The following is a 15,666-nucleotide window of genomic DNA, read 5'->3' as shown; positions in this document are numbered from 1 at the left end:
TGAATGGTGGTTGGCTGTGGGCTTCTTAATAGACGGGACTGCATCTTTGTCACAGTGACCTTCCAGGTTCCCAGTGTGGTACTCACTGGATGGGTGAGGATGAATGGCTAGCATTTTTTAATTTGTCACATGGAAAATTGCTCATCGTATAAACAGTAAGAATTTCATATTCCCATTTGGTTTCTCAAGGTATGACCACCATGTCTAAGACAACTGAATAGCCAGAGAACTCGTGGACTAGGGTATGACTGAATGTTTCCTTCTAGATCTTGGAAGCCCTGAAGGCATTGCCCTTGACCATCTCAGCCGAAACATCTTCTGGACAGACTCTCAGCTGGATCGCATAGAAGTTGCAAAGATGGATGGCACACAGCGTCGAGTGCTGTTTGACACGGGTTTGGTGAACCCCAGAGGCATTGTGACAGACTCCATAGGAGGGTATGTGTGCATACATACATGCATTGGTCTCTTCTTATGGTCTCTGGCTTGTTTTGGATGGTCTCAGAGGAAGTTCTAATGTCAGCGTTGCTCTCCCGAGATCTTTCATCCATGCAAGATGGAGCCGAGTCTTCAAGCTGATGTTATAGGGGCACAGTTACCACAAGGTGGACTTCATGCCATGCTCCAGTTGCACAGTTTTGTCAAGAGTCTTTGTAGGGTGACAGCTCAGAAAGCGAGTAATTTCTATATAGTGAATGTGAACTGACACTCCAACTCATGAATGCTGTGAAAATGTTGGGTTGGCCTAAGCATGCCCCTGGCACTCCTTGTTGGAGCAGATGTGGCTTGTGCATCCTAGAGTCCCCTTCTTGAGGGACTCTTTAGCCCATTGTGGCTTTCTCTCTTTTCACCCTATGGCAAGTTCTCAGTGTTTCACCCCAGGCCCCAGCTCCTACACATTCTGATACTTTCCCTTGGAGAAAACACGGGACTATGGCGACTCAGCTACCTCACATATGGCAGACACCTCTATCACTACCTTGCTGGTATCTACATCTTGCTGTAATCAAACCACATTGCTCCACTGTGGCCTCCTTCATAGGTTTATTATTTGGGGAATTACTGTGTCAGGTCCAGAGTTTATGTGTGTGCATGTGTGTTTGGTAACAAAGTTTGGTAACAAACTTTGTATATCATTCTTCAGGTGGTGTCCACCATTTTGTATCCTGAACAAGGTCTCTAACTAGCCCGTCCCTCCCCAAGTAGAGCAGACTGGCTATCCAGAGAGACCCAGTGGCCCACCTGCCTCCTCCCCATCACTGGGATCACAAGCCTCAGTCACCTCTCTTGGCTTTTTTTTTTTTTTTTCCTGCTGTGGTGCTGGGGATTGAACACTCTTTACCCACTAAGCAACCCCTTCTTTCCTCTGGACCTCCAAGTTTTGTTTTCTTGCTAACTTTTCCAAGATACTATAAAGGAAATAGAATTTGCTAGTAGCAGATAACCCAATTTGAACAAAGAATCCACCTTAGCTTCTCAGGGACTCACTTAGCTATGTTGTTTGCTGAGCTCTTCCCCCTGGTTCTCTAAAAATATTTTCAGGATTTCACTTCCTCTTTCTTCCCTGTTTCCTCTTCAGGAACCTTTATTGGACAGATTGGAACAGAGATAATCCCAAAATTGAGACTTCTTACATGGATGGTACCAACCGGAGGATTCTCGCACATGACAACCTGGGCCTGCCCAATGGCCTGACCTTTGATGCATTCTCATCTCAGCTCTGCTGGGTGGATGCAGGTAACGGGAAGCTTGAGATAGTAGTATATAGTTCTTCATTTTCTTACTCTTCTTGCCCCAGAGTTGGCAAATCTCATCCACTGCCTGTTTCTATATAGCGAACAAGCTCAGAATTATTTTTATATTGTTAATGTTGCCATTTTAAGTGTTGTTATAAACACCTGGTATCATCCTTGGTTTTACCTTTTGGCCTGCAGAACTTAAAATAATTGCTATATGGCTCTATTTTTTTTTTTTTAATATGCTGTCTCTTATTTTGGTGGGAGGTTACTGAGGACTGAATTCAGGGTCCTGTGTATGCTATATCTCTAGAAATAATAGAGAATCCTGCATTCCTGAGGTGGTCCTGCCTCACCTGTGCAGGGTGTCCCTCAGGTTTGAGATGAGATGTGGGAGAGATGCTTATCTAGGAGGTGCATCCTTCATCTCTCCCTGTGAAAGTCTGTAGTTGAGTATCTTCTCAGACCCACAACTAATTAGGACAAAGAGTGCGGTGTGAACACTTACATGCTTGTGCAAGCCCATGACAGCCATCCTGCAGGCGTTAGCGGCAGGCCAGTCACCGCCGCTGATCTGTTGCAGTTCTTCAGTGTCCCAAATCTTGGAAGGAAGAAAGAGTATGAAGAGGTTTAGGGGGAGGGACTTGAGCAAAAGCCAGAAAATAGTGGGTTCCGACTGAGACAAAGGGCTGGGAAGGCCAGGGCAGGCTGTGGCTTCTCTGCCCTGGCTCACATCTCCTCAGTAGGGCCAGGTGTGGGTGCTGGAACTCAGGTGGGTGTAGGTCGATGAAAGGGAAAAGACAGGAGGCAGAATCAGAACGTCAATGCTGAAGGGCCGGCCTTCTGTGTTGCCCAGGACATGTCATTGCAGTGCTGGCCTCCCCCCCTTGTCTTTCAGACTCTTGTTTTCTGACACAAAGGGCCCATTTCTTGAATGAACAATGACTAAATTGTGTTTGCTGCACACAGGCACCCATAGAGCAGAATGCCTGAACCCGGCTCAGCCCACCAGACGTAAGGTTCTCGAAGGCCTCCAGTACCCTTTCGCTGTGACGAGCTATGGGAAGAATTTGTACTACACAGATTGGAAGACGTATGTAGGCTGTTGTCACATGGGCTGGGCAGAAATGTGTCATTCCCTTTGTCTGCAGAGGCCTTTGCCTCTGGCCTCTTGTGCTAACCTTTGACCTCCAGTGATGCCTGCTTCCTCCCTCTTCCTGGCTGTTAGGAGATATGGAAGAAGGTAGAGGAAGAGGGCTGGCAAATCTCAGAGAGGAGCAGAGGTGCCATTAATGATACCTGAGGCCTGGGACTTCCTGAGCATGTCCATCCGAAACCCGGGAACCACCTGGGGTCAAATGGCTGGTGGTCTCCATGATTATAGCATACCTCTACATCAATGTAGTTTTTAAACTGCAGTATTCCCACAGCTGGTTCTGACCAAACCTTCCTATGAAGGGAGGGTCACATCGAAGTGGTGGCTGGCCAGGAGAGCCTAGAATTTAGAGCAGAGGGGAGAGCTAGGTTATTTTGGCCCTTATTGTGAAAAGGCAATGAACTACAGGCTTGGCTGGCCCAGCCCGAGGGGAAGAAAGTATATACAAAGAGCAAGACACCATGCCTTTTTCTCTTCCAAGCCATAGAAGAGGCCGCCAAGCCCACTGAGAATAGTTCAAGTCATCAGATGCATGTTCACTCTGTGCTTTGGTGCTTTTCAGGAATTCGGTGATTGCCATGGACCTTGCTATATCCAAAGAGATGGATACCTTCCACCCCCACAAGCAGACCCGGCTATATGGCATCACCATTGCCCTGTCCCAGTGCCCCCAAGGTAACTAACTCATCCTTGCTGCTGAATGTGGGTCAACACTAAGAGTCCCTGAGAGTATCACGGTGGTTTAAATGCACCCCTGGCCTCCTTCCTGTAGGAAGCCCAGTTTGAGCATCCTGGATATCTCTTCCTGAAGGATTCTTCAATCCATCATGCTTTTTCCTGTATCAGGAGGGTGTCCTGAGGCTCAGAACCTATATGCTGCTGCTAGAAGCCACAGTGGATGAGATGTGGTCACTTCTACCAAGAGTGTTCATTACTAAATGGGGAGACATAAATGAGAAGCATGAAGCTATGGCATGAATGTGGTCATGAAACATCTTGAGTCTTGGGCTGAGTCTTTAAGTGTACAGTCTTCAGGTGCCAAAAAGTAACTCACTGTTGAGTCACTGATATTCTTAAACATTCACCTATTTGGTCTAATAAAAATGAAAGACTGAAAGTTACTTAAAATAAAAATGTCAGGGCTGGAAAGATGGCTCAGCAACTAAAGTGTATGCCTTGCAGGCGTAAGGACCTGAGTTCAATCCCCAGAACATACATAAAAACAAGCTGGGCCCAGTGACATGTTATTACAACAGTGGGGAGGCAAAAGACAATTGGATCCTTGGGGCTCACTAGCTAGCCAGCCTGCCTATTGGAAAATTCCAGGCCAATGAGAGGATTCTGTCCCAAAAGAAAAGAGACAATGCCAACTGAGGTTGTCCTCTAACCTCTACATGCCCGCACGCATGCATACACACACACACACACACACACACACACACACACACACACACACACACACACACACCCCTACATACACATAGGTAAAGCTCCAAATATACGATGCTTCCTGTGGTCTAGGTATCTGATATATTTCATGTCACAGTTCTGAGTTCCTTCTCTTCATTAGTTCATTTAAGTTGCCTTGTGTGGTTATACTGTTATTCCCCTGTCATGCATGAGGAAATACAAGCAGCGAGCTCAATCATGCAGCTACAGCAGCAGAGTGGCAGGTGGATCTTGATGGCCTGGATCCAGAGTCTGTTGAGCTGTAGCTCCTCTCAAAGGCTTCTTTCCTAAGCCATCTTCCTTCTTGCCTGCTCCCAGTCAGTGTGAGGCCATGGGTGTGTGAGATGGGAAATATCTATTTAGTTTCAGCTCCGTGTTGGAGCTGTGTACTATGCTTTCTCTTTTTGGGCCACCAGCCAGCTCCCAAATCATGACACAGAGACTTCTTATTAGTTATGAACGCTTGGCCTAGCTTAGGCTTGCTTTTGGCTAGCTCTTTTAACTTAAATTAACTTGTTTCTCATTATCTACCTTTTGCCCCAGTGCCTTTTACCTTTTGTTTTTTCTTCTGTAGATCTTACTTTCCCTGCTTCTCATGGCTGGCTGGCTGGCTTCTTGCCCCAGGCATGTCCCCCTCTTTCTCTTCCTTCTCTTCTTTTTCTCTCCAGCCCAGAGTTCTCCTATTTATTCTTGATGCCTGCCAGCCCCACCTATACTTTCTCTGCCTAGCTATTGCCCAGTCAGCGCTTTATTAGCCCAATTAGGTGCCATAGGCAGGCAAGGTGAAACAGCGACACAGTGTTTCATAATGAAACAAAGGCAGCAGAAACAAATGTAACACACCTTTACATAGTTAAATATTCCCCAACATAAATAAGTGTAACACATCTCTACATCCTTAAATATTCCACAACAGAGTTGGAAAGCCTTCCCCTCCCCATGGTCTGTGGAATAGACTGCACAGCCAGCCCCCTTTTCTCAAAGCTGTGACAAAATGCCTGACAAAAGCAACTTAAGGAAGGATGGTTTTATTGTGGCTCATAGCCTCAGGGTAGAGTGGACATGGTGCGGGAGTGTGAGGCGGCTGGTCACATCACACCTGCAGTCAGGAAGCAGAGAGAGGAAGTTGGTGCTTAGCTTGCTTTTTTCGTTTTTTTTTTTTTTTTTTTAATTCAGTGCAGGAACCCAGCCCATGGGTTCCCACATGGGTGTTGCCCACATGTAGGGTGGATTTTTCCCACCTCAATGAACTTATTCTAGAAACTCCAAGCAGACATACGTGGAGGTGTGCTTCTGTTGTGATTCTAAATTCTACCAGGCTGACAATCCACACCAACTGCAACACCTCCAATCAGGACCGCATGTTCTTCCTGTCTTACGATGAAGAACCAAACAGCAGCTTATCTTGCTCAGTCCCTTGAACCTACAGGGAGGTTAACAGGGAGGCTGCTGTTGATATCAAGTCAGTCAAAAAGGAGACTATGATGCTGATTTCCATCTTTTCCAGGCCACAACTACTGCTCAGTGAATAATGGTGGCTGTACCCACCTCTGCTTGCCCACTCCAGGGAGCAGAACCTGCCGATGTCCCGACAACACCCTGGGAGTTGACTGCATTGAACGGAAATGATGACAAGAATGCCTTACTCCCTCTCCAAGTATTTCACAGTAACACCCTACTTGAAATGACTTGATCTGGAAAAAAAAAAAAAAAAGACTGACTGAAAATTGTCCTGCAATGGAGTGACCACTAGGCCCAGGTCTAGCCTCGCCTGAGCCCTCACAACTTCCCCTCAGCCTTCCCTAAAACAGTCACCCTGAGCTCAGTAATAGGAAAGTCTCTACCCCAACATGAGGGTGGGACCCCCCACATACTTCCTGACACCAGTCTTCAGACAAGATTATAGAGTTCTGTATAAAAAAACAAGTCAAAGTAGTGGTGCATGCCTGTAACCCTAGCACTTGGGAAGTGGAGGCAGGAAGATCCAGGGTTCAAGTTAAGATTACATGATACCCTGTCTCAGAAAACAACCAGGATGAGAATCATGTGTTTATTCCAGAGCTATAGGACCTTTTCCTAATCTTAGGCTCCTCCATGGTAAGCAGACCCCCCCCCACTCCTCCATTCCACCCCCATCTCCACCCCCCCATCCCCGCAGACCTAGTCACAATATCTGTGGCATCACAAGCTCAGCTGTTACTCTGAGGTGCCCGAGAGCTTGCCAGTTTCTCAACATAGCATCCAGGTCCAGCTTAGGTAAGGTTATGAGGCATACTTTTTCTCTTGGTACTCCAATTTCTGCCTTCATGTTCCCACCTAGAACTACTCTCCTACTCTGTACCACCTGTCTAAGACTCTGATTTTAGTGAGCATGATTTACCATGTTATCAAAGCCCAACCGTATCCTAGGAATTAATGGTATTTGGTGGATGGTAATAAGGAGCCCCTCCCAGATTATAAAATCCTGGTGGTTTCCTGGTGATAGTCAAGTGGGTAAGTCAAAGAAATGTCCTGTGAGAGGAATGTCAAGATGTAGCGTGAGGATAGGGGATTATTATTTTGATGTGTCTGGAATTGTAGCAAATTCTTCCTCTTTGCCAAAGTATCTGTATTAGCATCTGGTCTATCATGCCATGTGAGTCTTTAGCCCCACTCCTGGTACTTATAGTCATCCAGGGCCCAGGTTGGGTTAGTGCTTGAGCAAAGTAGTGGTCCATCATAGTCCTTTAATTTTAGAATTGTATCTTTGTTTCCCCCTCTCTCTATGGCTTTTTCTGGCTGCATGTTCACTCATCTGAAGACCCAATCTGGGAAGATCTAACTGGGTATTTCTACTAATGGTTCAGACCCTTAATTGCCCACTGGTGTAGTTCAAGGGACTGTTCCTGCCTTCCATGTATCTGTCTGTCATTTGTTTCAAAAATGCATATATCTTTTTTTTTTTTTTTCAACTGCTCCCAAGATAATTAAAGCAATAGATATTTTGGATTGAAGGTCAAACATCAGAAGTTCTGTTCAGCACAGTGTAGGGTAAGGGCATAGACAAGACTCAGTGGGAATATGGATGGAGAACAGGAATGGAAAACTTAAGAGGAAATTGTGGGAAGGGGTTTAAAGGCAGCTAAAACTAAAACCCTTAAATAACGTCAGAGAACAATGTGCCATTTTTTCAAAAGAATGCTAATTATTGAAGACATAGAGGACTTTGCCTGATGCTTTTCTTGGGGCACAGAGGCCCCCTACCTCCTTTTCTTCTAGCTTCATCACACTCAGCCTCCAATCCCATCTCCTCCTACCTCCATCTCAACCTGCTTACATAGGACTGGGAACCTGAATTGGGAAGGAGTCTTTACTTAAACAATTGGAATTTGTATCACAAGATTTAGGGATCATGCGAATCTTCTGTGCAGCCTCGTAAGGAGGTCTCAGATGTTTTTTAGTCATTTTTTTATGAAGCCCTCTCATGTTCCTCATGACACCCACCTTTTATAACCTTTATTCATTGTACTAGCTTCCTTCTAAAATGTTTTACACGGTGAATTCTTCAACTATGGAAACCACTGAAGGTGCTTATTAACGGTTCTCCAGAAGTACACAAGTATTGGATGGTTCCTTGAGTTTACAACTGTACAAATATTAGTGCTGAGAATTAAAAATAAACTGTTAAAAATAAAACCTTATTTTGTTTTGTTTTTGCTGTTTTGTTCCATGATGACAGGGTGTTGCTGTGTGAGGCCTAGACTTGAGCTCCGACTCTCAGTCCTCCTGCCTCAGATCTTGGAATCAAAGGCATATGCTACCACAGTGTAACATTGCAGTCAGTTCATAATGGAGAAACAGACCATTTAATAGTTAGCAAAACCTCGGGGACCCAAGACTTACCTGACAAGTCACATGGTTTACAGACGACAAAGGCTGACGAATGGCTTTAAAATTAATTACATCACAGACTCTAAATTACCCTTATAGGCGTTTTTTTTCTTTTTTGTTTCTTTTTGTCTATTTATCTCCTCCCCACCCTTAACCCTTTTACAAGAACTCACATACCAGATGAGCCTCTAATTTCCAATGTATCTAAGAATGACTTTGAACTTCTGATCTTTCTGCCTCTGTTTCCTGAGTGTTGCAAACACAAGCATGAAGCTAGCCAGTACTATATAACAAGGCCCTGTCTCAAAACATCACAACAGCAGGTAGATTGCTGTTCAGATAAACTTAAAACTGGGTTAGAATTCAGGATTATCCAGGTTTACTGTGATCAGCCCTCAAGACAGAAGAATCAAAGAAAATGGGCTGGGGATGTAGGGAGGAGCTTGGGTGCCCGGGGCTGGAGGGCTGGAAGTGATTATAGCTTTTCTATTTAAGAGTGGCCTGGAGCCCTTGCCCTGTTGACTTGGAACTTACTCCTCAGTTGCTGGTCACCTCTCTCTGGTCACCTCTCTCTCTTTCTCCCCCCTCTTGGTTTTTTGTTTGTTTGTTTTAAGACAGGATCTCTTAGAGACCCAAAACTCATCACATGGGCTAGGCTGGTTGGCCAGTGATCCCCAAGGAGCCTCAAGGATCTTCCAAGCACTAGGATTACAAACACGTGCTACTATGTCAAAGCTTTTGGCAATAGAACTCTGTTCTGCTTGCTTCGTTTTGTGTTGGTGATGTCAGCTTACTAGCATTTATTAAGCCCTGGATTTGAGTCTTAACTCTGAATAAAACTAAGAGTGATGCCTGTATGAGGCAGGAGGATCAGAAGTTCAAGGTCAGTCTAGGCTACATGAGACCCAGACACTGGGAAATCCATCCTCTGTCTTTTGTTTGTTTGTTTCTAATTTATTTTTAAAATATCCTATGGTTTTGCACATGCAAAGTAACCACTCTACAGGGGTGGAACTACACCCCTGGCCCTGCATCCATTCTTTTTTTTTTTTTTTCCATTAAAACCAAAAAAACCATTTTTTTTTCCATTTAAAAAAGTTTTAGGACACATAAAACAAGGCAACATTTATTCTTTCTTGTTGTCTTCGGGCATGGGGTCTGAGGGTGGCTCCTCTACCGTTGCGCTGTTGCTCTCTGAGCCAGAGTTGCTATCACTGGTCCCTTCTACCTCCGTGCTGTCCACCCGCTCCTGCCCACTCTCCTTGTCCTCAGGAGTAGACCTGCCTTCTTCCCCATTCTGTTGGCTCTCTGTTGTTTCTTCCAGGTGTATCTCCTCTGTCCCCATAGGGATGCTCTCCTCATCCTTCTTCTCCTCGGCTTTGTTAGCCACTTGCTCTTCCTCAGGGGCGATGCTGCCCTGACTGCGCTCGGCTTGCTCTGCTGCCTCCTTCTCCCTCTCCTCTTGCCTTTTGCGGGCCTGTTCTTCAGCTTGTGCAATTTCAGCTGCAATTTTCTCCATGTCTACTTCTACCTTCAGAGTGCATAACCTTTTAAGTTCATTGTTAAAGGAATCCGTGCTTTCCAGAAATTTCCTCTTCTTTTCCTGGTGTCGTTCCTCTATCTGAAGAAGTTCGGCTTCTAGTTTTTGCTGATGAACCATTAACGACTGGACCTGTCTCTTGAGGACCTGCATTCTAGCACATCAGGTACTACACTCTCACTGAGGATCTCACTGATGAGGTGGTAGTTTCTCTGGAAACGGGCGGTGGCTGTATGCTTCATCAAAAAGCCATCATCATAATCATCTGGATCCTCAGCAGGCTGAATGCTCATATAAGGTTCTCCTTTCTCCATGCGAGACTGTCTCTGTCGACTTTCTTCCTCTAATGCAGCTTCTGCATGACTTTTTGCATTAATATATGCAAGGTATGCAGGGGGATTATGATAGGCCTTCACAGATTCATTGTACTCTATCTTTTCTGCTTCGTATTCATTTAAATATTCTTGTTTCTCTTCATCAGTGAGATCTCGCCATGTGCCACCAATAATCTTGCCAATTTCCCTCAACTTTAGGTCAGGGTTGGAAGCCTTTACTTGGTCCCAGACCTTTCTGCTGTACCTCATGTAGGGCATCAGCGGCTTATTGGTGGCTTTGGAGGCTTTGGAATCGTAATACCAGAGGATGCCGTGACCCGGCTGTTGGTGCCTGGGTTCTCTCCCAGCCTGTAGTTGTTGTAGGCGAGATGACTGTATGGGTTGTATCCCACAAACCCTGGTGTGCTGGGCATTTGTGTTGCAGGAGCTGGGTGGGAAGTGGGGCATAAGATGGACTTTTTGACATTTTGGAAGATTAAGTTCTCAGTTCCTTAAGAATGATTCCGCGGGCCAAAAAGGCCCCTGCATCCATTCTTTTAGAGGCTACTTGAATAAACCAATCTGAAGAGTACAGTTCTGAAGAGCAGGTTAGGATCCTTCTGATGACAAAGTGCCTCCGTCCATTTTCTATTTTACCAGGATGTGGAACCCAAAGGCTGCAGCCAAAATCTTAGAGGCCCCAGCAACAGATCAGGACTCCTACATATGGTCTTTTTGGTCCTTGTTAAGATGGCACAGAAATCAAGCCATGGAAGGGCCAGAAAGCTCAAGTACTCTGAGAATGGATTCCTGAACACATGGTGGGCACTGGTGAGCTTAGAGGGTCACCCAGCCTACCTTCAACCTAGCCACTCAGCTTTAACTCAGTGGTTTTCAACCTATGTGCAGTGTGACCCCCTTGGGAGTCTCATATCAGATATTTACATTGTGATTTATAATAGTAGCAAAGTTACTGTTATGAAGTAGCAACAAAGTAATTTTACGGTCAGGGCTCATCACAACCTGAGGAATTGTATGAAAGTGCGAAAGCATTAAGAAGGGTTGAGAACCACTAGTTCTAGCTGGTTTGCAGAGGCAGTTCCAAATAGGACCACAAGAGGGCGGCCAAAGCCACTGAATGAATGAGGTGTCTCCTGATGACCCTAATTTCTGTTAATCAACCTCCCAAAGTCCTAACCTGTAAACATCAAGGTGGAGTTGTTTTGAAACTGCTTCATGCCTCACAGTGGGGAGTTAAACTCCAAAATGAGTTTAGGAGGGATAAACTACATTCAAACCACAACAGGTAAAAATGGTCCTCAAAGCAGATCTACCCCCCTCTACTATCCCTTCCCCTCTGTGGAAAAATCACCTTTAACAGTGAACATGAATTTGAATGGAGTTTTCTAGAGACAAAATAGCTTGGCTTGTATGAGTACAAGAACCTTGGGGTACTGGTACTAGATACCCACATTAGCATCTTGTAAATACAACCTGTCCTTTAAAGTAGTACAACTGGATCAACACCCAGGAAGAAAAACAGGTTGTAGGTCCTGAGTGCACCCAGGTGTCATTTATTTTCTTGTGGTCTTAGGGATTGAACCTGAGGCCTTGTGCATGCTAGACAAGCACTCTACCACTGAGCTACATTCCTACCTCGGGGTCTTGATGTTCTTAGTATTATATAGGACTGTTATTTGATGATGAGCTAACGGGGAGGGGAGGTTGATTATAAAGACTGTTCAGGTCTTAGAAATTTCTAATGTTCTTCTGGTTGCTTTTATTGAACAAAATGAAGAAGCTCTATCTTTTGTTGGGACCACCTGGCTCCTTCTCCTAGCCAGTTTCCTCTTTTGTGATCAATATGATAGTAGCTCCCAGCTATAGGACAGTCCAGATTTCCTTATGAAAATGAGGTTCAAAGAGCTGCACTACAACCCTTGGTGCACTGCATCCCCTGGGCCACTGTATCCACTGGGCCACTGCATTCCCTGGGACAGGACACTACATCCCCTGGACCACTGTATCCCCTGGGGCACTGCATCCCCGGGGGCACTGTATCCCCTGGGGCACTGCATCCCCGGGGGCACTGTATCCCCTGGGTCACTGCATTCCCTGGGACAGGACACTACATCCCCTGGACCACTGTATCCCCTGGGGCACTGCATCCCCTGGGGCATAGTATCCCCTGGGGCATAGTATCCCCTGGGCCACTGCATCCCCTGGACCACTGTATCCCCTGGGGCACTGTATCCCCTGGGCCACTGTATCCCCTGGGCCACTGTATCCCCTGGGCCACTGCATCCCCTGGGGCATAGTATCCCCTGGGCCACTGCATCCCCGGGGGCACTGTATCCCCTGGGCCACTGCATCCCCAGGGCACTGTATCCCCTGGGCCACTGCATCCCCTGGACCACTGTACCCTTTGGGCCACTGCACCCCCTGGGGCAGGGTCCTGTAGTGAGGAGGTAGGAGGACACTGTGGGGATGTGTGTACCTTCTCAAAGCCAGAAATTGCTGGAGACAGTGTGGTTAAACTTTACAAATCTGTATGAATCTTGTGTTCAACTCCATATAGTAATTAATTAAGTTAACTTTATTTAGAATAAGATCTCATGTAGACCAGCCTAACCTGGAACTCCCTGTTTAATTTAGTTGATCCTCCTGTTTCTACTTCCCAAGTGCTGGGATTACAGGTTTGGGCCAACAGATCAGCTTCATAATATATTAAATGTATAACATTTTTTTTTATTTTTTAAGATTTAATTTTAATTGTGTATGTGTTTATATCTGTATACATGTATGTAGTACTCACAGAAGCTAGAAGGGGGTGTAAGATCCCCTGGAGCTGGAGTTACAGGCAGTTGTGAACCTACCAACATCAGTGCTGGGAGCTAGATTCTCATCCTCCAGAAGGGCCCTAAGTTCACTTAACCACCGAACCATCTCTCCCACTCATAAAATTCCATTTTAACTCATTAATATTTTCTATGGGTTGAATTGTGGCCTTCCAAAAAGATAGGTGTAGTCCTAACCCCAGTACTTCAGATGATATTTAGATATTTAGAAATAAAGTCTTTGCAGATATAGTCAGATGAAGATGAACTCATAGGGAGACCTTAACCGACTTGGACCAGGTCTTTATTAAAAGGAGGAAGTGGACTCAAAGATAATACACACATAGAAAACTCCGTGAGAGAGGAAGACGGGGTGATGTAGACACAAGGCAAGGAAATTCAGAAATACTGCAGCCTGGGACAGATGTCCCTCACAGCCTCCAAGGAAATTAACCCCGAAACATCTCTCTTAGGAATAATGGACGGCTAGTGGCGGGTCCGTGGTCAGGCGCTGAGACCACAGGATAGGATCACGATCCCAGAGCGGGTGATGGACGAGGTGGATGGGGAAACAGACCTTTAGATGTAACTCAAATTGAAAGTTTTATTGAGAGGGAGGTAAAAAAAAAAAAAAAAAAGAGTTAAAGAAACACAGAGACAGGGAGAGGACAGAAGAGGGAGACAAGAAAAGTTCTGTCCGCCCCAGAAGAACAGCAGGGAGGAGAGGGGAAGAAAGCATAAATAGGCGGGGGTCTTTCTTTCAAAAAGGTCTTTTGCCCCTGTGTGCAGATTACTTGGCCATGGAACCCTGGGCTGACCAGGGCACTGCCTGAGTGCGTTCTGCCAGGTGACAAGGGCAGACCAGCATAATGCCTGAATCCTTGACTTCTAATACTAAAACCAGGAAATACTTCTGTTGCTTAAGTCATCTATTTGTGGTGCTTTGTTACAGCATCTTCAACAGACTAATACACCAGCAAAAACACTGAATCTTAAGGGAGAGACAACTGACTTTATCCATTATTGTCTATTGTCACCCCAGTTGATGCCCATCTCGAATGAGCACAGCTGCCGTGCATAGATGCTTGAGAGGATGAGGAGAAAATATGTATGTGATAGTCAGCTGTTGCTAAGCAGTGGGAGGTGGGCGGGGGAGATGGCTCAGTTGATCAAGTAGCTGAGAGCACCTGAGTCCGATTCCCAGAACTCATGTTAAAAAAAAAAAGTCAGTGTGAGCAGGGTAGTGGTGGTACACCCTTTAATCCCAGCACTCAGGAGGCAGAGGCAGGCGGATCTCTATGAATCTGAGGCCAGCCTGGTCTACAGAGCTGCTTCCAGGACAGCCAAGGGCTACACAGAGAAACTGTCACTAGCAATAATTCCATCTCCTTTTCGTGTTCACTCAGTTTGTAGGAATAAACACAAACACATAAGGCGAGTGCCCGGATGGAATGGTACTGGAGTATCTGTATTCCTCCTGCTTTGAGGAAAAAAACATGAGGCAGACTGATGGAGTTTCAGTCTCATTGTGTAACTCTCTTAAACATAAATCTGTAAACACCAATTTTAAGGAAAATGTGTGCAGAGAAAAAGGAAAATTTGAAGTGTGTGTGTGTGTGTGTGTGTGTGTGTGTGTGTGTGTTTGTGTGTGTGCGTGTGTGTGCACGTGTATGTTGTATGTCAGAGGCTGATATTGGGCATCTTCCTCAATCACTTCTTCCCCTTTTTTGATGTTCAATGATAGGTCTGTCATTGATTTGGCTGGTCAGCAAGACGGAGAGACCTGCCTATGTCCACCCCATTGGCACTGGGGTTACTGGTACACATACACCATCATGCTCAGCCTTTTAGCTGAGCACCAGGGATCTGGACTCATGCTTTCATGTTTGCACAGAAAGCTCTTTACAGACCCAGCCACTCCTCTATACCTTAGAAAAGTAGAAACTCTAGAGCAGCTGCCACACTGTGGCCCTAATCTTCATTTTACCCACACAGTGACAGAGACCAGAGTCACCTATAAGGATGACATGTTACTGGAGTGCTAGGATTCCAGGCTCCATTTGTCTGGTGGTTCCTACTTTGTTGTGACTGATACCATATCCCAACCCCATTTCCCAGGCCAGCTGTAGCTTAGGTCATTTCACTGGTACAAATAGCAGCCTTAAAAAGACATTTAAAACTGAGTGAACATGTAAAGGTTATCTCTAGTGACACTGGAGAATGTCCATGACACAGAAAATGAGTAAGGAAGTCACAGAATGTTATCTATTCTGTGATGTATCTTTATACAGCCAAAGATATGTGTATATTTGCACTTGGCAGTCATGGAAGGAGGTCCCAGAAATTCTTAGGACAGCCCTCCCGGGGAGGGCAATGGTGGTATCCATGTGAGTGAAAGGCTATGGTAGGGCAATGGTGGCCCACGCCTTTGTTCTCAGCACTTGGAAGGCAGATCTCTGTGAGTTTGAGGCCAGTCTGGTTTACAGAGAGAGTTCCAGAACAGGTTCCAAAGCTACACAGAGGAAACCTTGTCTCAAAAAACCAAACAAAAAAAAAAGGGGGGGGGTGCGCTACAATCTTCCATTGTCTAGTGTCCTCTGTTGTAACTAGAATGTTCTGGTATAAGTACACAATACCCTTACAATTAAGACCATTTTTAATTGAGAGTGAGATTGGGAAAGATCTCCATACTGCCAGTTACCGAACTTTGAAAATGGGAAGTTGCTGGGTTCCCCTTCCCAGCTTCCGTGGCTTCTGGGTAATT

At 45.6% G+C, this 15,666-nt stretch overlaps 1 protein-coding gene and 1 pseudogene across 1 annotated transcript in view; one reads left to right on the top strand and one right to left on the bottom strand.

The window, feature by feature from the left end:
* The window catches only part of Nid1 (nidogen 1), an 83,138-nt gene extending 75,117 nt beyond the window's left edge, over window positions 1-8,021 (top strand). The window contains exons 16-20 of the mRNA XM_051194737.1: window positions 267-438; window positions 1,580-1,737; window positions 2,706-2,829; window positions 3,455-3,567; window positions 5,849-8,021. Of these exons, the coding sequence (XP_051050694.1) occupies window positions 267-438; window positions 1,580-1,737; window positions 2,706-2,829; window positions 3,455-3,567; window positions 5,849-5,970 (689 nt within the window). The 3' untranslated portion in view covers window positions 5,971-8,021. The remainder of the gene's footprint in view (window positions 1-266; window positions 439-1,579; window positions 1,738-2,705; window positions 2,830-3,454; window positions 3,568-5,848) is intronic.
* Window positions 8,022-9,273: 1,252 nt separating this feature from the next.
* On the bottom strand, window positions 9,274-10,584 carry LOC127229766 (SWI/SNF-related matrix-associated actin-dependent regulator of chromatin subfamily E member 1-like; annotated as a pseudogene).
* Window positions 10,585-15,666: the final 5,082 nt, after the last annotated feature.

Source organism: Phodopus roborovskii, unplaced genomic scaffold (genome assembly GCF_943737965.1).
Source record: "Phodopus roborovskii unplaced genomic scaffold, PHOROB, whole genome shotgun sequence".
NCBI classification, from domain to species: domain Eukaryota; kingdom Metazoa; phylum Chordata; class Mammalia; order Rodentia; family Cricetidae; genus Phodopus; species Phodopus roborovskii.
Note: the sequence above shows the minus strand (reverse complement) of the source record. Positions and strands in the feature narration are given on the sequence as shown.